The 25,411-nt window shown below is 35.5% G+C and overlaps 1 protein-coding gene across 2 annotated transcripts in view; it reads right to left on the bottom strand.

The window, feature by feature from the left end:
* Positions 1-25,411, bottom strand: part of LOC128656359 (probable cation-transporting ATPase 13A4) — a 355,156-nt gene that overhangs the window by 164,186 nt on the left and 165,559 nt on the right. For both annotated transcript variants that reach the window (XM_053710219.1, XM_053710218.1), the window contains exons 7-12: positions 18,964-19,098; positions 17,599-17,671; positions 15,352-15,480; positions 14,050-14,220; positions 12,922-13,079; positions 7,371-7,559 (exon numbers count right to left, since the gene is read on the bottom strand). In XM_053710219.1, the coding sequence (XP_053566194.1) occupies positions 7,371-7,559; positions 12,922-13,079; positions 14,050-14,220; positions 15,352-15,480; positions 17,599-17,671; positions 18,964-19,098 (855 nt within the window). The remainder of the gene's footprint in view (positions 1-7,370; positions 7,560-12,921; positions 13,080-14,049; positions 14,221-15,351; positions 15,481-17,598; positions 17,672-18,963; positions 19,099-25,411) is intronic.

Genomic DNA, 25,411 nt, shown 5'->3' with positions numbered 1-25,411 from the left:
CACCCCTGTCACCCCCTGATGGCGGCCCTGCGCCCTCTAGCAGAGCTTGGACAACTCATTTTACAATAAGAATTTTGTACTTATAAGTTTGACTTTCAGTGTATTTTCTGCATCTGTATTGTTATTTTATTATTATTATTTCTACTGTGTGCATTATTAAATTAAACTAATGATTTAGACAGAGCATGCAATTTTAAACAACTTTCTAATTTACTCCTATTATCAATTTGGCTTTGTTGTCTTCTTATCTTTATTTGAAAATGCATGAATGTAAGTTTAGGAGCCGGACGTGGGTAGCGCTTGCTGATTGGTGTTTAAATGTGTTTTATGTACCATAAATTCTAACAGTTTTTACATGGTTTCCATACAGATTTTATTAACAGTACACTGAAACACATGAGTAGACCAAACCTAACATACAGTCATGTGATTTTGTTCATGGTAATAGCTAGTGGATGTAGCAAAAGTTTCATGATTACATATAGTTATCAAATAAGCAAGCAACATTTTCAGAATGTATACTGTACAGAAAAGAGCCATCATGTAAATGGTTATAAAGTAAAAAATTTAAAAAAAAACATGATGATATTCTCACCTTGGGCACATCCAGGATTTTTTGACTGCATAGGAAAAAACATAATTTATGTAAGAACTTACCTGATAAATTAATTTCTTTCATATTGGCAAGAGTCCATGAGCTAGTGACGTATGGGATATACAATCCTACCAGGAGGGGCAAAGTTTCCCAAACCTCAAAATGCCTATAAATACACCCCTCACCACACCCACAATTCAGTTTAACGAATAGCCAAGTAGTGGGGTGATAAAATAAGGAGTAGAAAAGCATACAAAAAGAGGAAGTGGACAAATAATTGTGCTTTTATACAAAAATCATAACCACCATAAAAAGGGTGGGCCTCATGGACTCTTGCCAATATGAAAGAAATTAATTTATCAGGTAAGTTCTTACATAAATTATGTTTTCTTTCATGTAATTGGCAAGAGTCCATGAGCTAGTGACGTATGGGTAGAAATACCTAAGATGTTGAAGTCCACAGAAGAGTCACTAGAGAGGGAGGGATAAAATAACAACAGCTATTTCTGCTGAGAAATGAAACCCACATAATAATTAAGTTTTTCTCAAAAAAACTTAAATCAAAAGCAGTAGAATCAAACTGAAACAGCTGCCTGAAGAACTTTTTCTACCAAAGACTGCTTCAGAAGAAGCAAATACATCAAAATGGTAAAAACAATAAAAGTAAGCAAAGAAGACCAAATTACTGATTTGCAAATTTGATCAACCTAAGCTTCAACCTGAAAAAGCCCAAGAAAAGGCGACTAAGCCTAGTAGAATGAGCTGTAAAACTCTGAGGCGGAGCCTGTCCTGCCTCGAAATAAGCTTTGAAAAACAAAAGCTTTAATCAAGATGCCAAAGAAATGGCAGAGACTTCCTAACCTTTTCTGGAACCGGAAAAACAGCATATAGACTAGAAGTCTTCTGAAATCCTAGTAACCACGATATAGAATTATAAAGTATTTACCACATTCAAAGGATGTAAAGAACTATCAAATAATTCTTTAGGATTAGGATACAAAGAAGGGACAACAATTTCTCTACTAATGTTGTTCAAATTCACAACCTTAGGAAAAAAAGAAGTCCACAAAAACAACTTATCTAAATGAAAAAAAACAGATAAGGAGACACACGAGAGAGAGCTGATAAATCAGAAACTCTTGTAGCAGAAGAGATAGTCAAAAGAAACAACACTTTCCAAGAAAGTAGATAATCTTCAAAGAAAATATAGGCTCAAAAGAAAAGAACCTACAAAATCTTTAAACCAAATAAGACTCCATAAATGAGAAATGAATAAATGAACAGGCTTGATACCAACCAAACCCTGAACAAAACAGTGAATATTAGGAAGTTAAAATTTGCAGACAAACTTCTCCAAACCATCCTAAAAAATTGTAAAATCCTAGGAATTCTAAAAGAATACCAAGAGAATTTATGAGAAGAACAATATAGGTTTTCCAAACCTGATAATACATGTTTCCTTGAAACAGACTTATAAGCCTGCAACATATTGCTAAAAAATAGAAACTTCTATAACTAAACACTAATCAATTTATATACCCCGAAATTAGTAATTTGAGATCCCGATGGAAAAATAGCCCCTAAAACAAGAGGGCTGGCCAAAGAGTAAGTGGCCAAGGATGGCAAATGGACATCTGAACAAGATCCACATACCAAACCTGTGAGGCCATGCTGATGCTATCAGAAAAACATGAAACTGTTCCAATATGATCTTGGAAATCACCTTTGGAATAAAAAACAAAGGCGGAAATATGTAGTCAGGTTGCAAAACCATGACACTACTAATGCATCCATCATCTCCACCTTAGGATCCCTGGACCTGAAAAGGTACCTGGGAAATTGAGAAAACACATCTGTATAGAGACACCACTCTCCCGGGTTTGTAAAGACTGACGGCTGAGATAATCCACCTCCCAAATGTCTAAAATTGTAGAAAGTAGACAGGAGATGAATTCCATCTAAGAACATATTCAAGATACTTCTTAATTGCTAAGGAACTACAAGTCCCTATTGTTGATTGACATATACCACAGTTGTGATATTGTATGTCTGAAAGCAAAAAATGATAAAGTTATCCCATAAGAGAGGCCAAGCATGAAAGAGATCTGAAAAATAACACAGAGTTCCAAAATATCGATTGGAAACCTTGCCTCTTGAAGTTTCCAAACCCCTTGTGCTGTCAAAAGACACTCAGACAGCTCCCCAACCTGTAAGACTTGCATCCATTAAGAATACAGTCCAGGAAGGATGAACAAAAGCAGGCCCCCTGAATAAAATGATGATAGACTAATCACCAAAACAGGGAGAGTAGAGTGTTAGGATTTAAAAATATCAACTGTGATATTTAAAAACAAACCCTGTTCATTGATTCAGTATGCAAATCAAAAAGAGACCTCAGATGAAAAACGAGGAAAGGGAACCATGCCCGATGCTGCAGTTATGAGACCTAAAAACTTCCAAGCACATAGCCACTGAAAGAAATGTTTTAGACTGTAAGTTAGACAAGTTAACGCCACTTATAATTTTTAACTTAACTTATAACTTTTGTCCGATAAAGACAAAGACATGAACACAAAATCTATCTAGAAACCCAAAAAGAGGTGACCCTTGTCTGAGAAATCACGAAACTCTTAGGTAAATTAAATCCTCTAACCATGTCTTGAAGAAACAAAACTTAGTTGATTCATGAGGGATTCGACAAAAATAAAATCCCATATATTTAAATACTGCTCTTTCATATGTATGTATTGGGTACTTGTAAAGTGCGTCTAATCACCCTTAAGGGACTCAAGACACTGCTCAATTAAACAACCTCGAAAGGATGAAAGACTGAATGTACCTTCCCGGGAATCGAACCTGCAACCCTCAGGTTGCTATAGAGCTCAATCACAGTGCATTAGCATGCTGAGCTATCTGTCTGGCTTTAATAAAAGAAAAGTTTAAGCTAATACCAAGATACCATCCAAATAAGGAAGCACCACAATACCCTACTGTCTGAAGACAGAAAGAAGGGCACCAAGAACCTTGAAAAGATTCATAATGCTGGCACTAAACCCAATGGAAAAGGGACAAATTGGTAAAGCTTACAAATAAAATCTCAGAATCCACAAGTGAGCTGAATGAAATAAAATATTAGGATAAACATCCTAAAAAATGGAGTGGACATGAAATGGCCTTAACAAAAAGGCATAATAGTCCTTATAATCGCCAACTGAAAAGTGGAGACTCTAACAAAACAATATAAAAGTCTTCAGATCCAAGATTGGACTGAATAAACCTTTCTTCTTTGAGAAAAAGAATAGGAGGTCATTCTAAAAATCTATTCAAACCCTAAGAATAATATAGAATTTAGACTGGGTTCATCCAAAAACAATTTAATCTGCCCCCCACCAGAAGGACTGGTTTGAGAACCGCACCTTCATGCAGTCTAATAACTAGTAATTATATAGCGTTTTTCTCCCAGAAGGAAACAAAAAAAAGCTTGTTCAGTGCTTACACTCGGAGTAAACCAAATTAGCAGCTGATAAAAACAGTAGTTATTATTACCCAAATAAATGGTATACAATAAATTGACCTCAAAGGCCAAAGGGCTGTACTAACCCTGCCGGGAAATTAATCTATGACCCTTGGGACTAGAACAAGCATTTGTAGTCAGAACATTCACCAACTGATCTACATCACCGGACAAAAAGTAGGGCAGAAAAAAACTCTAAACCTCCAGAAATAGTGGAGATAATAGAAATCAAACAAATTATTATCCTAACAAGAGAGATAATAAAATATATTTGAAATGATAATAATAGATATAGTAAACATAATTAAATGAATACATCTAAAGTAAATAAACAGAGTTATATACTTAATCTGAAAGTATCTGAAAACTGCTTATGCTAACTGTTCAACAAAGGATGAGAGAAGAGTAATGTCATCCACAGATAAAGCTGATCTTAAAATATAAACAGTACGTGAATATGCTCTACTAAGGTTATATTCAAATTCTAAAGAATCCTGAAAACAAGTACCAATATCCATATAAATAGTAGTACAGTCCCAAGAGGGAATCAGAATAACCATTTTCTAGAATATAATACAGATAGTATATTGAATAGGAAAAAACCTCAAAAGCAAAAATGTTAAAATCCAGATTGAAAAGGATTATTAACATATAGCTAGATTACGAGTTTTGAGCACTATAGGGAAATTAACGTTCAGCACAAAAGCGGCTATATTTAACCTTCCTTTAGCGCTGCTATTACAGGTTTTGTAAAACCTGGCTTGCGCGGGCGATATGGTTGCGTTGAGCTCCAAAACTCCCCCAAATACAAGCAGTGTTTTGACGTGCTCGTGCATGATTTCCCATAGACATGAATGGGGAGAGTCTGCTAAAAAAAAAAGCCTAACACCTGCGATCGCAAAACAAAAGATCCGCAATGCAGCCCCATTGATGTCTATGGGGAAAGAAAAAGTTATGTTTAAACCTAACACCCTAACATAAAAACCATGTCTAAACACCCCTAATCTGCTGCCCCTAACATCGCCGCAATCTACATAATGTTATTAACCCCTAATCTGCCACCTCTAACATCACTGCCACCTAAACAAAAATATTAACCCCTTATCTGCCGCTCCCGATATCACCGCCACCTTCATTACAGTTATTAACCCCAATCTGCCGCCCTCAATGTCGCCGCTACTATACTAACGTTATCAACCCCTAAACCTCTGGCTTCCCACATCACTAACACTAAATAAATATATTAACCCCTAAACCTAACCCTAATGTAACCCTAACCCTAAGCATAAACCTAACCCTAATGTAACCCTAAGTCTAGCCCTAACCCCCCTAACTTAAATATAATTAAAATAAATCTAAATAAAACTTACAATTATTACCTAAATAACCTATTTAAAACTAAATACATACTTACCTGTAAAATAAAACCTAAGCTAGCTACAATATAACTTATAGTTACATTGTAGCTAGCTAAGGTTTTATTTTTATTTCACAGGTAAGTTTGTATTTATTTTAACTAGGTAGACTAGTTAGTAAATAGATATTAACTATTTACTAACTACCTAGTTAAAATAAATACAAAGTTACCTGTAAAATAAAACATTACAATAAAATAAAATACATTAAATTAAAATACAATTATGTAAATTACAAAAAATAAAAAACTAAATTATCAAAAATAAAAACGAATTACTCCTAATCTAATAGCCCTATTAAAATAAAAAAGTCCCCACAAAATAAAAAAAAAAACCCTAGCCTACACTAAACTGCCAATAGCCCTTAAAAGGGCCTTTTGCGGGGCATTACCCCAAAGAAATCAGCTCTTTTACCTGTAAAAAAAAATACAATCACCCTCAACAGTAAAACCCACACCCACCCAACCAAACCCCCCAAATAAAAACCTATCTAAATAAACCTAAGCTAACCATTGCCCTTAAAAGGGCATTTAGCTCTTTTGCCATGCCATGAAAAGGGCAATCAGCTCTTTTTTTTATACATATATATTCATGTGTTAATATGTGTATATACACATATTAACACAAATATATATGTATATAAGCATATAAATTTATATTTAGAGAGAACACACTGTCCCCATAGACCGCAATGTAAAGGCACTTTTCAGTGCCATTTATTTTGTTTAACACCCCACACCTGCTCAATTTAACTCCTAAAAACTGCTTAGTGCAGTCATTTTAATTAAAAAATAAATGCTACAATTCATTTTTTATTAAAAATAACACATTTTTGGGGGGGAAATTGGGGCACTTTTTGAGAATTACCAAGAGATCTAATCTTGTAATGGTTGGTTATTTATCGCACGCCTGTAAACGGGCATGCAATAAATTAGCGCTCCACTTGTAATCTAGCCCTTAATTGGAAGTTATCTGAAGAAATAATAAGACTTGCATAAGGAAGGTGGCAATAAAATGTGATAAAACATCAATACAAGGGCCATTAACCCTTAATTACTAGGTAAAATAACCCATAAAATACTGTTTCACTGAACATATCTTCAGTGGCCCAATCCCAAGCCACAAAAAAATGGCAAGTATTTGCAAATAGTAGGTCCTGAGCAATATCAAAGCATCAAAGTACAGATCTGAGGATACTTTGTAGTTAAAATTTGTAAATCATATTTCATGTATTAAAAGTAATAATTCCAACTGGTAAATACACTCACAGTCATATTGCGCTGTGCCCCAGCCAGCATGCCATCTGACGCATTTCACTTGCTGCTTTCTCAAAGATAGCATCGATTGCATTTAAATCCCCTGGTTACATACTGTTCACTCGAGAACCGTAAGCGACGTGTCCGCATTTTTTGTGCTTGTTCTCCCAGACAGGAGGGGCTGTGTTTTAGTGGTATCTGTCTAAATCCACCTATTTTGCCTGATTCAAAAAGGTGGACACGTCACGTCCGGTTCTCGAGTGACCATTGCACGACCAGGGGATTTAAATGCAATCAGTGTTTGCTTGCAGATAGCTATCTTTGAGAAAGCAGCAAGCGAAACGCTTCAGATGGCATGCTGGCTGGGGCACAGCGAGATGTGACTGTGAGTGTATTTACCACTTGGAATTATTACTTTTAATACATGAAATACAATTGACTAATTTTAACTACTAAGCATCCTTGGATCTGTACAGGGTTAACTACACATTAGCGAATAATCTTCAAACTTTGATGCCTTTCCATTAACCCTTAAGTTGTATTAAACACTTATTTAGAAAAACTATTTTTGCTTGAACCAAGTGACTTACCTTATCAAAGCAGAAAAGGTTTAGAGTTCCACATAGGTTGATCCTTTGGGGACTGATGCAGAAGATTCCAGCATTTTCAAGTCTTTTTTGTGCATAAATTATTCCTGCTGTGAGAGCTGCAGGTAGGGCAGGTGGAACTGCAATGGTGATAACATCAAGGGCCTTTTTCACAACTTCTCCGGCTTCTTGCTAATAAAAAGATAACATGCAAAATGATACCAAAAGTTTATTGTAGGGGGTAGCACGATTTTATAGACTAACATTTTTAGTTTTTAAAGGCTAAATTGTTTAAAATGCACTGCACTATTTACCATAGTAAATTTAAAGGGCATTTCTAACATTGTGGGAACAAAATCAATAGCTTGTACAGTAATACACAATGAAAAAATAAACAAGAACCTGTTAGGAAGCATTTGTTAAAGGAATATTAAACTGTCTGCTTTATTGTTGTAATAAGAAAACACTAAGCAGTGGGTTTAACTTAATAGAAATCCTTGCATTATGTATAATTTATCATTTTAAATGATTTTACCTTTTATTTATTTTTTAACTTCATTTGTGCAGTGTCCATTGATTCCTGTCACAGCCCTACAAGGAGGCTGGGGTATAAACAGGAAGGCTTATCTAGCTTGAAGTAATAAAACTTCTAGAGTAACTTGAGTTGGTTTACTATTCGAATAATACTAGAGAGACAGTAAGTCTGCTTTGCTCATGCTGAGAAAAGGCAGAATGTAACTTAAGTTAAAAAAAAACATCTTCCTGAGGTCAGTGGCTACAATGAGAAATTCTAACACCTAGATTTAGAGTTCTGCGTTAGCCATCAAAAGCAGCGTTAAGGGGTCCTAACGCTGCTTTTTACCGCCCGCTGGTATTTAGAGTCAGGCAGGAAAGGGTCTACCGCTCACTTCCCTACCGCGATTCCAGGCTACCGCAGATCCCCTTACGCCAATTGCGTATCCTATGTTTTCAATGGGATCTGCCTAACGCCGGTATTTGGAGTCTTGGGAGAAGTGAGCGGTAGAGCCTCTACCGACAAGACTCATGCCGACAAAAAAAGTCAGTAGTTAAGAGCTTTATGGGCTAACGCGTGAATATAAAGCTCTTAACTACTGTGCTCTAAAGTATACTAACACCCATAAACTACCTATGTACCCCTAAACCGAGGCCTCCCCACATCGCCGCCACTGTAATAATTTTTTTTAACCCCTAATTTTTTTTAACCCCTAATCTGCCGACCGGACACCGCCGCCACCTACATTATACCTATGAACCCCTAATCTGCTGCCCCTAACATCACCGACCCCTATATTATATTTATTACCCCCTAATCTGCCCCCCCCCCCCCCAACATCGTTGCTACCTAACTACACTTATCAACAGCTAATCTGCTGACCGGATCTCGCCGCCACTATAATAAATGTATTAATCCCTAAACCGCCGCACTCCCACCTCGCAAACCCCTAATCTGCCCTCCCTAACATCGCCGCCACCTACCTACAATTATTAACCCCTAATCTCCCGCCTGCACCGTCGCCGCTACTATCATAAAGTTATTAACCCCTAAACCTAACTCTAACCCTACCCCTAACACCCCCCTAACATAAATATAATTTAAATTAAAAGAAAAAATATTCCTAAAATTAACTAAATTAATCCTATTTAAAACTAAATACTTACCTATCAAATAAACCCTAATATAGCTACAATATAACTAATAATTACATTGTAGCTATTTTAGGATTTATATTTATTTTACAGGCAACTTGGTATTTATTTTAACTAGGTACAATAGCTATTAAATAGTTAATAACTATTTAATAGCTACCTAGTTAAAATAAATACAAAATTACCTGTAAAATAAATCCTAACCTAAGTTACAAATACACCTAACACTACACTATCATTAAATTAATTAAATAAATTACCTACAATTACCTAAAATAAAATACAATAAAATAAACTATTCTATAATACAAAAAAAACCCCACTAAATTACAAAAAATAACAAGCAGTTAACTGCTTTACACTAATTACACCTAATCTAAGCCCCCTAATAAAATAAAAAAGCCCCCCAAAATAAAAATTCCCTACCCTATTCTAAAATACAAAAGTAATCAGCTCTTTTACCAGCCCTTAAAAGGGCTTTTTGCGGGGCATTGCCCCAAAGTAATCAGCTCTTTTACCTGAAAATAAAAATACAATACTCCCCCAACATTACAACCCACCACCCACATACTCCTACTCTAACCCACCCAAAGCCCCCTTAAATAAACCTATTGCTAACCCCGTGAAGATCATCCTGCCTTGAGTCGTCTTCACTCAGCCAAGCCGAATTCTTCATCCAAGGTGCGCAGAGGAGGTCCTTCATCCGGTAGAAGTCTAAATCCAAGCGGGGCAAGAAGAGGTCCTCCATCTGGTAGAAGTGTTCATCCACGCGGCGTCTTCAATCTGCATCCATCCGGAGCGGAGCCATCTTCAACGGAGCCGACGCGCAGCCATCCTCTTCAACCGACGGACTAACGACGAAGGTTCCTTTAAGGGACGTCATCCAAGATGGCGTCCCTTCAATTCCGATTGGCTGATAGAATTCTATCAGCCAATCGGAATTAAGGTACAAAAAAATCTGATTGGCTGATGCAATCAGCCAATCAGATTGAAGTTCAATCCGATTGGCTGATCCAATCAGCCAATCGTATTGAACTCTCATTCTATTGGCTGTTCCGATCAGCCAATAGAATGCGAGTTCAATACGATTGGCTGATTGGATCACTTCTACCGGATGGAGGACCTCTTCTTGCCCCGCTTGGATGAAGACTTCTACTGGATGAAGGACTTCCTCTGCGCACCTTGGATGAAGAATTCGGCTCGGCTGAGTGAAGACGACTCAAGGTAGGATGATCTTCAGGGGGTTAGCGATAGGTTTATTTAAGGGGGGTTTGGGTGGGTTATAGTAGGGGTATGTGGGTGGTGGGTTGTAATGTTGGGGGGTGTATTGTATTTTTATTTTCAGGTAAAAGAGCTGATTACTTTGGGGCAATGCCCCGCAAAAAACCCTTTTAAGGGCTGGTAAAAGAGCTGATTACTTTTGTATTTTAGAATAGGGTAGGGAATTTTTTTATTTTGGGGGGCTTTTTTATTTTATTAGGAGGCTTAGATTAGGTGTAATTAGTTTAAACTTCTTGTAATTCTTTTTTATTTTTTGTAATTTAGTGGGAGGGTTGTATTATAGAATAGTTTATTTTATTGTATTTTATTTTTAGGTAATTGTAGGTAATTTTTTATTTTTTTATTTTATTTTTTTATTTTTTTTATTAAATGTTTATTGTACAAAAACACACATTTCTCCATACATGGAGATTACAGCATAAAATAGAAATGTATAAGAAGGGACAAAAGCCAAATAGCCAAAACCCTTTCCCGGACAACTCAAAAAAAAAAAAAAAATGGGTAGTGAGAAAAATAAAAAATATTCCCTCTCTCCTCTCGCCCCCCCACCACGTCCCCCAACCCCCCCAATCTAGTTTAGTGTTAATGATTTGTTCTATATATTGTACGAAGTCATTTCCCTGAAGGCCGACGAAAACCCTCAACCTTCTACAGAATTTCTCTCCTGAGGGCCCCCCCAATTTTGATTCATACGCTGCCTTAATTGATGAATCTAATAATGCTTTCCTCACTTCTGGGATAGTGGGTGTCTTACAAGAAATCCAATATTTAAAGAGAAGTGTTCTAATAATTATTAATGCTACTAGTATAAAATCAACATCCTTATCCCAAGCGACGTGGGATCTTAAAAAAAGAATAGAGTCTCGTGTTAGCTGAATCTTTTTCTACCTTCATCCAAAATTGATTTACCTTAGGGCATCCCCAGGTAATTGTAGGTAATTTATTTAATTAATTTAATGATAGTGTAGTGTTAGGTGTATTTGTAACTTAGGTTAGGATTTATTTTACAGGTAATTTTGTATTTATTTTAACTAGGTAGCTATTAAATAGTTATTATTTAATAGCTATTGTACCTAGTTAAAATAAATACAAAGTTGCCTGTAAAATAAATATAAATCCTAAAATAGCTACAATGTAACTATTAGTTATATTGTAGCTATATTAGGGTTTATTTGATAGGTAAGTATTTAGTTTTAAATAGGATTAATTTAGTTATTAATAGGAATATTATTTTGTTTAATTTAAATTATATTTTTGTTTGGGGGGTGTTACGGTTAGACTTAGGTTTAGGCGTTAATAAATGTATTATAGTAGCTGCCACGTTGAAGGCGGGAGATTAGCGGTTAATAATTGTTGGTAGGTTGCGGCGATGTTAGGGAGGGCAGATTAGGAGTTAATACTATTTATTATAGTGTTTGCGATGCGGGAGTGCGGCGGTTTAGGGGTTAATACATTTATTATAGTGGCGGCGATGTCTGGTCAGCAGATTATGGGTTAATAAGTGTAGGTAAGGTAGCGGCGACATTGGGGGGCAGATTAGGGGTTAATAAATATAATATAGGGGTCGGCGGTGATAGGGGCAGCAGATTAGGGGTTCATAGGTATAATGTAGTTTGCGGCGGTGTCCGGAGCGGCATATTAGGGGTTAATAGTATAATGCAGGTGTCAGCGATAGCGGGGGCAGCAGATTAGGGGTTAATAAGTGTAAGGTTAGGGGTGTTTAGACTAGGGGTTCATGTTAGGGTGTTAGGTGCAGACTTAGAGAGTGTTTCCCCATAGGAAACAATGGGGCTGCGTTAGGAGCTGAACGCTGCTTTTTTGCAGGTGTTAGGTTTTTTTCAGCCAGCTCAGCCCCATTGTTTCCTATGGGGATATCGTGCACGAGCACGTTTTCCCAGTTTACCGCTACCGTAAGCAACACTGGTATTGAGGGTTGAAGTGGAGCTAAATTATGCTCAACGCACCCTTTTTTGAGCCTAACGCACCCTTTTTTGAGCCTAACGCAGCCTTCAGACAACTCTAAATACTAGCGTTGTTGGAAGGGTGCGTTGGGAAAAAAAAGCAGCGTTAGCTATGCGGGTTTTTACCGTCAAAACTCTAAATCTAGCGGTAAGTGTTTATTTTGCAAGAAAACAAGAACTTTGTTTTATTTTACACAATCTTTTTATATTTACTTTGATTTAACATATCTGTTTTTACGAAAGAATCACGTTTTCATATCCCTTTACTGTCAATAGAAATAAACCACTTTCACAATACAAACTTTCTGAATAGCTTCCTAGGTTTTCTGTTCTTAGTGTATTTTCTTAATCATAAAAGAATATCAAAGTTATAATCAAAAGAATTTTTTGATAATTAATATTGTGGGAAACCCTTTAGCTAACTCGGAAAGTAAGACTCAAGTTAAACTCGCATTTAGGTTTTCAAAATCAACCACATAGATTGCTAAAATAAGTCCAATGCACAAAATAGCTACACACACTCATACAAACAATTGGATATTAGAAACAAGGAAGACGAAGACTTGTTTTATAGCCTAAATGCCAGTATCTAATAAGATACTTTCATTTTCAGTATGAAATATAAAGTTTACAGGTCAACATACCCCATCTATAGCAAACACACAGACAGCATAGATCATTCCTATGAGTGAAAGTCCAATAAGGCTGCAGAGGAATATCAAAGCATCTCTGTACAGTTTATAATTCACAGGCTTCGGGTAAAGAATGGATCGAACCAAATCACCTTTCGCTGTATTAAAACCTTAAAAGAAGGAGAACATATAAAGTAATAGGACCAAATGTAACAAATGTGTTAAATTCATTTAGGCTTATATAATGTATTTTAACAGTATGTGCAGGAATATATAGAAATTATAATAACCTTAAACGTACCAAAATGTATGTTTCTGGATTATTTTTACTCTTTTTATATATATATATATATATATATATATATATATATATATATATATATATATATATATATATATATATATATATATATATATATATATGTATACTTTGTAAATAATAATACAATCTATGTTGTTTTAAAGGGACAGTCTAATCAAAATTAAACTTTCATGATTCAGATAGGGCATGTCAACTTTCCAATTTACTTTTATCGTCACTTTTGCTTTGTTCTCTTGTTATTCTTTTTTTAAAGCTAAACCTAGGTAGACTTATATGCTAATTTCTAAGCCCTTGAAGGCCACCTCTTATCTCACCTGGAGTTATTTATGAGTCAGCACTGTTTGGCTAAAATGCAAGTCTGTCAAAAGAACTGAGAGAAGAGGGCAGTCTGCAGAGTCTTAGATACAATGTAATCACAGAGGTAAAAAGTGCATTAATATAACAGTGTTGGTTAAGCAAAACCCAGGAATGGTAAATAAAGGGATTACCTATCTTTTTAAACAAACATTTTCAAGTAGACTATCCCTTTAACTTATATAGTTAAAGAATAGTAACTAAACATCCTCAGCTGTCATTTTTTAAATATACTTGACTTTCAGACTAACCTATAATTCTTACTCAAGCAAAAATGAAAGAAACAACCTCTCTTGTTAATTAAATGGATTTATGTTTAGAATACATTGTATATTACACAACAAGATGAGTATCAGATGCATCAATGTGAATCAAACATTTTTATAGTACTTAAAATTATAAATGAGGTTGAGCCTCTGAATGTTGTTCTTCAATTTTAAACCATTATGGAATTAAACAATCACCTGTTCTCATTACAACAGCTTTAACTAGGTTTTGGTCGGAAGCTCTGCTCTGGATGACTTCAGTCCCACAGAAAAGAATGTGTCGCTTGTAGTCATTTACACTATGAACCTTCCATGGCTCAGTATCATCTGATTTTGGCAGGGGAGTCTTAGTAACAGGAATACTTTCACCTTTTCAATAAAAAATGAAATTTGATGAATATGACAGAAAACAAAAATTAAATTTTGAACTTTTAAGTATGCTCTTCTGCTGTAATTCCCCCATTGTATTGCAAATGATCATAGCAATAAGTGATGCCAGCTCCCATTGTTTTATTTATTCTATTGATTTGTAGAGTTGACAGGGTATTTAATATTTAATACATATATAGAAAAACAAATTAGTCACTAAACAGTATAACTATTAGCATTCTAAACACATTTTAGATTATTGCATAAAACAAATTTTAGATGATTTCAGAAACCAAGTATGGTATTACAGTATATAATGTATATGTTATGTGTAAAGTCTGAAATCAGGGAAGTTTGAGGATTACTCAGGTAAAGCTGACATTACCCAAGCGGCTCTGGGTAAAGCCCAAAGTAATGTAATTCCCCCATCTAAACTATTTTTTTTGCCTCTGCCTAGGGAGTTGTAGTAAGGTACCCCAACGATCCTCTGGCATCCACCCCAAGTGAACCCTGGCGAAGGCAAAAAAGATAGTGAAGATGTGTGAATTACAGTGCATCGTATATATATATATGTTTAATGCAGTGACTCAATGCACTCTAGGAAGATTTACTCAGAGCCGCTTGGGTAATGTCAGCTTTATCTGGGTAATGCTAGTATTACCCAGTTTTGGACTTTGTCCGCAACATATACACTATAATATAAAAGATGACTCTGTTTAAAACAGCTTATTTAGGGAGGTGTTTATTGGATTTTTTTCCCTTTTTTGTAATATATACACATGCACACTGTGTGTGTATGTGTGTATATATATATATATATATATACATACATACACACACACATACACACACACACATCTAAAAACTAAGCAATATGTAATATTTTCATACAAACCTTTGTGAAATAGCACAAAGAGATTATTTATATTATTCAATTTGTTTGTGACATTTGCAAAAGTGTGTGTTTGCAGTGAAACATCATGTATTTCTTTGTTTTTGCGGATATTTTAGATGATTTAATAAAGTTGTGTATTTTTATTCCAATTTGGGACTTGTAATTGACTGCATGAGTAGAGCACTGGGCAGGTTGGATCCTGCAGGAGCAGCTACTATATAAAAGGTCTCATTTACCTGTAAGCATGCTCTCATTTACAATGCATCCCCCGTTAATAAGCAAAGCATCACATGGTAAAATAGTGTTTCTTTTTATAACAATGATGTCCCCGGGAGCCAGATGCCGGGACTCTTCCTCAATAACACCTGAAGAATAAGTGAGAATGGAAGAAAGCAAATTATACTTCCTGTTATTAGGCTTTTTTTTTTTTTACTAGGTACAAGACAATGACCAGATTTCATCAGGAACAAAACTCCCAGAAAAAGAAACAACATTTGTTGTTGGACACTAATGATGGTGGTTACTGGTATATAATTACTGATGAAACTGAGGCTATAGTTAGGCATGAATTAAATGGTGGTGGAAATGATTGTTTTAAATAGCAATAAAAAGAAGGAACATTTGCATGAGGAGTCCTGAACCTTTTCCATAAATCAAGAGCTTAGGTTGTTCTGTGTAAAGCAAGTAACTCATAAAAAGGATTTTAGATTTTAAATTCAGAATGCCATATTAAAAACATATATATGCATGTATTCCAAAATATTTCTTATATGTTTTGGATAAAACACACTTTTTTTTTTTACAACTTTCCAATTTACTTCTGCTAGCAAATTTGCTTTATAATGATTGTGCTTAAAATCAATTTAATAAAATTAGATTGGATTTACTGAAAATTAATTTTCTTAGTAAAATCTCTCACACACTTTGTTCTCTGTAGTCCTTTAATGAGCAGACGTAGATTATATAATAAAAAAAAAAGACTTATTCTTAAAAGAAAAAAATAAGGGGCAGCATGCAATGGACTCATTATCACAGCACACTCCTATATCCTTTCAACCCAAACCTTTCCATTTAAAAAGGTGTTTTTATTCTGTAGTTCATTATATAGGTGGCTTTGTGGGACTTCACAGTACTTTAATTCAGATTACACTTTCAAACAATGAAAGTTGCACACAACTTAAAATGATCTGAATGATCATTTATGTTTCCATATAAATATTTGAGTATTTAAAAATATTGATTTTAAATTAAAAAAAATAAATATATGAAAATGTTTATTGGGCACATCATGAATTCAAGTTTTTTCACTTAACCAATAACATTAGATAATCATTAATCACATACTTCTGGTGGCTTAGCCAATTCAAATGGTAGCACTTCAAATGGATTGGAATGACTTAGAAAAAGAAGCAAAAAGACCCCACCAAAGTTGAATATAAAATGAGAGTTTGCATAACAAACTTAGGATATAAATATATAATGTTTTTTTTTAATTTTTAAAATAGATAGCTGCTTTTGTCAAAAATAAAATACATACATTTTAAAGCTCATATAAATAAAATGCCAGTGAGCAATGAGCATATTAGCAGACAGTCTGGGGGAAAACACACTTTATTTCCTTTATTAATTCTCTTTCATGTTTAGAAAGTTTGCAAACTACCATGAATCCACTGTTGCTGCATAAAGCGATGAAGTGGAGAACCTTTCACCGCTAATATAAACATTGGCAAACACCTGCGCATGGTGCATCCTGTAAACAAATGAATGGCCTTTCAAAAAAACGCATTACAAATGTAGCAAATGTAAACTTTCCAGGAATCAGAGAGTTATTTAAATGACCAACACATCGTCACACTGCAGCTTTATATAGCCCTGAGCTAACTAACATTTAAAGGGGCAATTACATTTTTTCTTTCATGATTCAGATAACGCATACAGTTTTAAATAACTTTCCAAATTACTTCTGTTTTACATTTGTTTCATTCTCTTGGTATCCTGTGTTTAAGGAGAAGCAATGCACTACTGTGAGATAGCTGGACACTTATAATGAGCCAATGACAAAAGCCATATATGTGCAGCCATCAATCAGCAGCTAGCTACAAGTAGTACATTGCTGCGCCCTGAGCCTATACATATATGCTTTTCAACAAAGGATACCAAAAGAAAAAAGAAAATTAAATACAAGTAAAATGGGGAAATTGTTTAAAATGGCATGCTCTATTTGAAATGTTGAAGTTTCATTTTTACTTAGCTGTCCCTTTAATTGTCTTAACTTCATTATAACAGATATAAATAACTGACTACTAAAGCTCTTTTCAGCCATTTCTATAAATCTGGTAAAATAATGTATTTTATTATCTTCTCCAACTGTAAATAGTATAAGATATAATACGTTTTCTAATATTGCAATTAATATATTTTAAAATCTTGGTCAAGGCATGTTATACAAACAAATTTAGGGCTTCAGTCTCTAGACAACTCACCTTTGTGTTTGCCGTACACAGAAACCAAGATGTTATTATGAGATTCAACTAGTCTGTGCAGTTTTATTGATTGCTGTAAATTAGGGAAGCAGATTTGTGTAAAGTGTTAGAAGCAGGGTGAAATATAACATTTACTGCTTTTTATTTCTATTTGAGAATTTTATAAAGAACCAAATACTTAGTCATATATATGCATTCATACGATTACGTAATAGGTGCAGTAATATTTTGGCAGGTGACAGCCTGGGATATTGTGTGTATGGTCAAATCTACGCCCCCTATATTTCTATTAGAAATAGCAAATAACCTTTAATATATTATATTATTGGACTATTTTTCATTGGAGGTAGAACAGGTGGTGGTTAAACTTATATTCCAAAGAACGCCCCTCATAATTAATGATTGACTTAAATGATGAAGGGTATTTTTTTTATTTTTTTTTAAATATGAGTACCTAGTAGTAAAATTAATTTTCCATAATAGAAGGGAGTGCAGTGTAATCCTTACTTTGGCTAGCTAATTGCTTTCTCTAAAAAAATGTTTGTGCTATATGAATGAGTAAATATTCATAAATGCGTGCAGGCTAATAAATATACAAGTATAAATAATGAAATTGCTATATTTTAGGTAAACATTGTAATGAAGTTTAATACAGTAGCCTTAAAATGTGCAGTGATATTAAACAGAGAAGACTTTGGTAGTCCCCAAAAGCCCATGCACTAGAATATTTTATAAAGATTACTTAAAGGACAATCTAGTCAAAATTAAACATTTATGATTCCAATAGAACATGCAATTTTAAACAACTTTCCAATTTACTTTTATCATCAAATTTGCTTTGCTCTCTTGGTATTTTTTGTGGATAGCTAAACCTAGGTAGGCTGATATGCTAATTTCTAAGCTGTTGAACTCCCTCGTAACTCAGTGGATTTTGACAGTTTTGACAGTTAGACAGTGCTAGTTTGTGTGTGTCATATATATAACATTGTGCTCACTCCCGTGGAGTTATTTAAGACTCAGCACTGATTGGCTAAAATGCATGTCTGTCAAAAGAACTGAGAAAAGGGGGCAGTCTGCAGAGGCTTAGTAACAAGGTAATCACAGAGGTAAAAAGTGGACTAATATAACAGTATTGGTTATGCAAAACTGGGGAACGGGTAATAAAGAGATTATCTATCTTTTAAAACAATACAAATTCTGGAGTAGACTGTCCCTTTAAAGATACATTCTCCTTTAACCTATAAAGTAAATTTGTAGTATATAATTTTACATAAAGGCTCATGTCAATTTAAACTGTTACTGCAATTTCAAAACAATCCATTAGCTTAAAATACACATGATTTACTATTATGTAAAGCATCTTACCTGCCTCAGCGTGTACACGGACAAAATTATGCAAATTAGTGACATCAATATAATTGCAACAGAATATTCAATATATTCTTCAGCAAACCAAAGACACACACTGAAAAGTTGGAAAACATAGAATGGGTTCAAGACCTGAAAACAAGGAAAACAATAATTAACATTATTAGATAATGCATTCTTGACTGTTACATTCTTTATTTCAGTATGAAACAACCACAGAATTAATTTCTTATTTAGGTTTGGATAAGGGTTAATATATATTAATCTTTTGTGTTCTTTTTTTATTCTTTAGTACAAAATATATAAGTATATATATATATATATATATATATATATAAATTATATATATATATATATATATATATATATATATATATATATATATATATATATATATATATATATATATATATATACATACATACATACATACACACACACATATATATAATGAGGTATAATATAGAATGGGTAATAAGTAAAGGAAATGTTATATGGCAAGATTTGGAACAAAAAATGGAAGCTCCTCTAGCACTGACATATTTACCATTTGCAAAGAAAAATGAACTTACAACCTCACAAAAAAATAGCCTACTCTTAAAAGATACATTGTGGATATGCAGACAAGTAAATAAACATTTTAAATCTGGTTTAGAACTCACCCAATATATGCCCCTACAGGGCAAGCCTCATTTTGTACCAAGAAATCAACACCCATTTGTTTCACGCTTAGGTTCTTGTACAATCAAACACATCAAAGATATTATAGATTTAAGAAATGGAAAGGTCTTATCAGTTACAGAAGCAAGAAGGGTGAAGGGTGACTGAGGTAGTGGCAGTTTATGGGTAAATAATTAGTTGGGGGGTTTGCAATTGAGGTTGTGGCAGTTTATGCCTTTATACTGTAGGTGGTTTATGATGGGGGTTGTGTTAGTTTAGTAGTTAATAGTGTTGTTAGTAATGTTAGGGGTTAGTAATGTAGTTGTGGTTTTTTTTTTCATTTTTGGGTTGTGGTGGTTTTTGCAAAGTAGTTAGGAAAAGGTTTAATTTTAATATTAAGATTCATTTTTTGTGCCGTTGCTAGACATTTTGCTAGTGCAACTTTGTTTTTACTAGTGCAATGAATAGTGCTCACAATATTATCATGGGACACAAAAAAATTAACCAGAAATTTGTAATGTGAGTGTAAACATGGCAGCAGTATGGATTTAGCAATATTGTTATTAGCTCTACCTAATGCTTGAATTTTTGTTCCCATTTGTAATCTAGGCATATGTCAGTTAACTTTGTGTAAATAACCTACCCACCGTCATCTCTGCACACGGGTGTGCCCAAACAAAGTGTCAATATTCCAAAAGTTATGGCTGTATATGACTTCAAATGTAACATTACTGAAATATTTATACACGCAGTGTATTTATTTTCTGGGGGTGTGCATGGTCTAGTGCCCATTAGCCCAATATAGGGCCAAATGCCAATCTCCAGATACAAAAACTTGCTTGTGCCTACAAAGCAACTTTAACATTACAGAAAACTAGTTGACATTACACACAGTTCACTGTTACATGTTGTTTTTAGTGTGTGCTTGATAAATATGCCCCATAGTGTGCATTAAAGGCACAAAGTAAATGAAGATCAAGATTCTTCAGATGTCAGTCAAAAAAGAAAATTTATGCTTACCTGATAAATTTGTTTCTTTTTAGACACGATGAGTCCACAGATCATCATCGTTACTTGTGGGAACTACACCTCCTGTTCAGCAGGAGGAGGCAAAGAGCACCACAGCAGAGCTGCTATATATAGCTCCTCCCTTCCCTCCCACTCCAGTCATTCGACCAAAGTTAGGAAGAGAAAGGAAAAGCCAAGGTGCAGAGGTGTCTGAGTTTACAAAAAATAACTCCCTGTCTTAAAAAGAACAGGGTGGGCCGTGGACTCATCGTGTCTAAAAAGAAACAAATTTATCAGGTAAGCATAAATTTTCTTTTCTTTTTAAAGACACGATGAGTCCACGGATCCTTATCCTTACTTGTGGGATACAATAACAAAGTTAGAGTACACAGATGATAAGGGAGGGACAAGACAGGGAACCTAAACGGAAGGCACCACAGCTTGAAGAACCTTTCTCCCAAAAACAGCCTCAGCTGAGGCAAAGCTATCAAATTTGTAAAATTTAGAAAAAGTGTGAAGAGAAGACCAAGTTGCAGCCTTGCAAATCTGCTCCATAGAAGCTTCATTTTTGAATGCCCATGAGGAAGTAACCGCCCTAGTAGAATGAGCCGTAATTCTTTCAGGAAGCTGCTGTCCAGCAGTCTCATATGCAAAGCAGATGATACTCCTCAACCAGAAAGAAAGAGAGGTAGCCGTAGCTTTCTGACCCTTACGTTTTCCGAGAAAATTATAAACAGAGAAGAAGACTGACGAAAGTCTTTGGTTGCTTGTAAGTAAAACTTTAAAGCACGGACTACGTCCAAATTGTTCATAATACGTTCCTTCTGAGAAGAAGGATTAGGACTCAAGGAAGGAACAACAATCTCCTGATTTATGTTCCTGTCTGAAACAACCTTAGGAAGGAACCCTAGTGTAGTACGTAAAACTACCTTATCCGAATGAAAAATAAGGTAAGGCGAATTGTATTGCAACACCGAAAGCTCAGATACTCTTCGAGCTGAAGAAATGGCAACAAGAAATAAAACTTTCCAAGACAACAACTTAATATCTAAGGGATGCATAGGCTCAAACGGAGCCCCTTGAAAAACCTTAAGAACTAAATTCAGACTCCATGGAGGAGTAACTGGTTTGAACACAGGCCTGATCCTAACCAAGGCCTGACAAAAAGGATTGAACATCTGGGACATCAGCCAGATGCTTGTGTAACAAAATAGATAAGGCAGAGTTCTGACCCTTTAGGGAACTTACAGATAAACCCTTCTCCAATCCTTCTTGGAGAAAAGACAACATTCTGGGAATCCTAACCCTACTCCATGAGTAACCCTTGGATTCACACCAATAAAGATATTTACACCATATCTTATGGTAAATCTTTCTAGTTACAAGTTTACGCGCCTGAATTAAGGTCTCTATGACTAAATCAGAAAAACCCCGCTTGGATAGGATTAATCGTTCAATCTCCAAGCAGTCAGTTTCAGAGAAGCTAGATTTGGATGAAGGAAGGGTCCTTGAATGAGAAGGGCCTTCCTCAATGGAAGTTTCCAAGGTGGCAAGGATGACATGTCCATTGAAGAAAGACAAATCCTCCAGCTAGTGAATAAATCCAAAGACCTTTATTGTGCAAAATAGGGTCCACAACAGCTATGTTTCGGGCAAACAATCAGCCCTTTTTCAAGCTTGACAAAACATGAATACAACAAAATTTAAATAGCCCTAATGGCGCCAAATAATTGTGGTAAAATAATGACAAGGATGCCATCTAGTGGTGAAACACCATATTATACAAAATTGTATCAAAATATATTCAATAGGTTAAGTGAACACAAAAGTAACATTCAGTGCATAATATATCATGTATCAATTTCAAATACATGTCCCGTGAATCTTAAAACATTGTATTTTAACTAATGGTACACATTACTAAAAACATATATTCATCAATTAACCACTAAAATATAATTTGATCTCATAAGACCACAATTAATTCTATCATTTAAAAACATCCTATATGTGAAAATTAGAAAAAAATCCAATAAGCACATATATAAATTAGTCAAACAAAAAGATACTCAAAAAAATATATATTAAATATATTCATAAATGGAATTGGTCAGATAATATTAAACACAAAGAAATAGGTATGTCATACACAATAAATTTAATTCCATGAAAACACATCTCATAAATTAACCAAAATGCTGTCCAGTTGCATTCCCTATTGAGTCCCTTGGGCCATAGGGTATTTAACTCATTAATCCAAAAAGTCTCCCGCTTGTTAAGTATATTCTCCCTATCACCTGTGGTGATAGGGAGAATATACTTAACAAGCGGGAGACTTTTTGGCCGAAAGATAGTACAATGTCGGTATGGGACTTTGCTTGTTGGCAAGATGGCGTCTGGATTAGAATATCATCCAGATAAGGCGCCGCCGCAATGCCCCGTGGTCTTAAAACTGACAGCAGAGACCCCAGAACCTTTGTGAAAATTCTGGGTGCCATGGCCAGCCCGAAAAGAAGAGCCACAAACTAAAAGTGTCTGTCCAGAAAGGCAAATCTTAGGAACTTGTGATGATCTCTTTGGATAGGAACATGCAGATATGCATCCTTTAAGTCCACTATCATCATAAATTGACCCTCCTGGATCAATGGAAGAATGGTACGAATAGTTTCCATCTTGAAAGATGGAACTCTGAGAAACTTCTTCAGACTCTTGATGTCTAAAATAGGTCTGAAAGTTTCCTCCTTCTTGGGAACTACAAACAGATTTTAAAAAAAACCCTGCCCATGTTCCTGTACAGGAATGGGAATAATCACTCCCAGGGAGGAGAGGTCTCTTACACAAAGTAAGAACACCTCTCTTTTTATCTGGTTTGCAGATAATTTTGAAAGAAGAAATCTTCCTTGAGGAGGAAAATTCTTGAACTCCAGTTTGTATCCCTGGGACACTACTTCTATAGCCCAGGGATCCTGAACGTCTCGCACCCAAGCTTGAACGAAAAAATAAAGTCTGCCCCCCACCAGATCTGGTCCTGGATCTTCATGCTGTTTTGGAGTCAGCAGCAGGCTTCTTGGACTGTTTACCTTTGTTCCAAGGTTGGCTGGGTCTCCAAGTGGGTTTGGATTGCGAATAGTTTCCTTCCTGTTTAGAGGAGGAAGAGAAAGAATTTCCCTTGAAATTGCGAAAGGAACGAAAATTATTTTGTCGTCCTTTTAGTTTATTTCTCTTATCTTGAGGAAGAAGATGACCCTTACCTCCAGTGATGTCAGAGATAATTTCCTTCAAGTCAGGTCCAAACAAGGTCTTTCCCTTGTAAGGAATAGCTAGAAGTTTAGACTTGGATGAAACGTCTGCAGACCAAGGTTTTAACCATAAGGCTCTGCGGGCTAGGATAGAGAACCCCGAACTCTTAGCTGCTAATTTAGTAATTTGCAGAGAAGCATCCGTAATAAAAGCATTGGCTAACTTCAGTGCTTTAATCCTGTCTTGGATCTCCTCCAAAGAAGTCTCCGATTTAAGAGACTCAGACAGAGCATCAAACCAATAGGCTGCTGCACTAGTGACAGTAGCAATGCACGCAGCCGGCTGCAACAGCAGACCCTGGTAAACATAAATCTTTTTAAGTAGACCCTCCAACTTCTTGTCCATGGGGTCTTTAAAAGCACAACTATCCTCAATAGGAATAGTAGTTCGCTTAGCTAAGGTGGAGATAGCCCCTTCTACCATAGGAACCATTTGCCAAGTTTCCTTGATAGTGTCAGCTATAGGAAACATCTTTCTGAAAATAGGAGACGGAGAGAAGGGAATACCTGGTCTCTTCCATTCCTTAGAAACAATCTCCAAAGCTCGCTTAGGAACTGGAAAAACATCTGAGAAAGTTGGAACTTCAAAATATTTGTCCAATTTACTCGCCTTCACAGGAGAGACTACTACTGTAGAATCACAGTTGTCTAAGGTAACCAACACCTCCCTGAGTAACAGACGGAGGTGTTCTAGTTTAAATCGGAAAGAGACAACCTCTGAATCAGTCAAAGATTCTGAATCTGAAATCTCGCCATCTGATAAAACGTCTATACCCTCCATCTCAGTTCCCTGAGAGGGTACCTCAGAGATAGCCACCATGGCATCAGAAACCTCACTGATAACATGCTTGTCTTTCCTCTTGCGCTTGCCTTGAAGTATAGGAAAAGCAGACAACGCAACAGAAATTGTGGAAGACATAACCTCCGCTATGTCTTTTAAAGTAACTGCAGCAGGTACTAGCGCAGAAGTGCAGGGCACTGCTGGTGGGGGCGTTAATTTTTGGGACGCTTGGGGAGAAAGTTGCGGCATAAATTGACCCTCATCAGAAGACTCTTGGACAACATCTGCCTGAGAGGAGATTGGCTCAGAATTTTTTTTATCCCTAAAACTTACAGTCCTTTCAACACATGTAGGACAGAAAGGGATTGGTGGTTCCACATTTGCATCAAGACACAAAGCACATGTAACATATTGTACACCCTCTTGGTACATCTTTCATGACAAATTTTCAAGTAACAAATAGAAAAAATAATAAATATCAAGCAATGATAATAATAAAAAAAAACGTTACTGCCCCTTTAAATACAAACGGTTTCACTATTTTTCTGTCAGATTTGAGAATCTATTCCTAAGCCCAATATTTAAGAAAAATGACTAATGAAATAAACCTCTGCAGCCTGCTGAGGTGCTCCTACCATTATAAATGATACCGCATCCCTCTGCTATTGATCCGTTAACAGTCACACTGCCAGGAAAC

Source organism: Bombina bombina, chromosome 4 (genome assembly GCF_027579735.1).
Source record: "Bombina bombina isolate aBomBom1 chromosome 4, aBomBom1.pri, whole genome shotgun sequence".
In the NCBI taxonomy this organism is placed as follows: Eukaryota; Metazoa; Chordata; class Amphibia; order Anura; family Bombinatoridae; genus Bombina; species Bombina bombina.
This window is presented reverse-complemented; position numbering and strand designations above follow the sequence as displayed.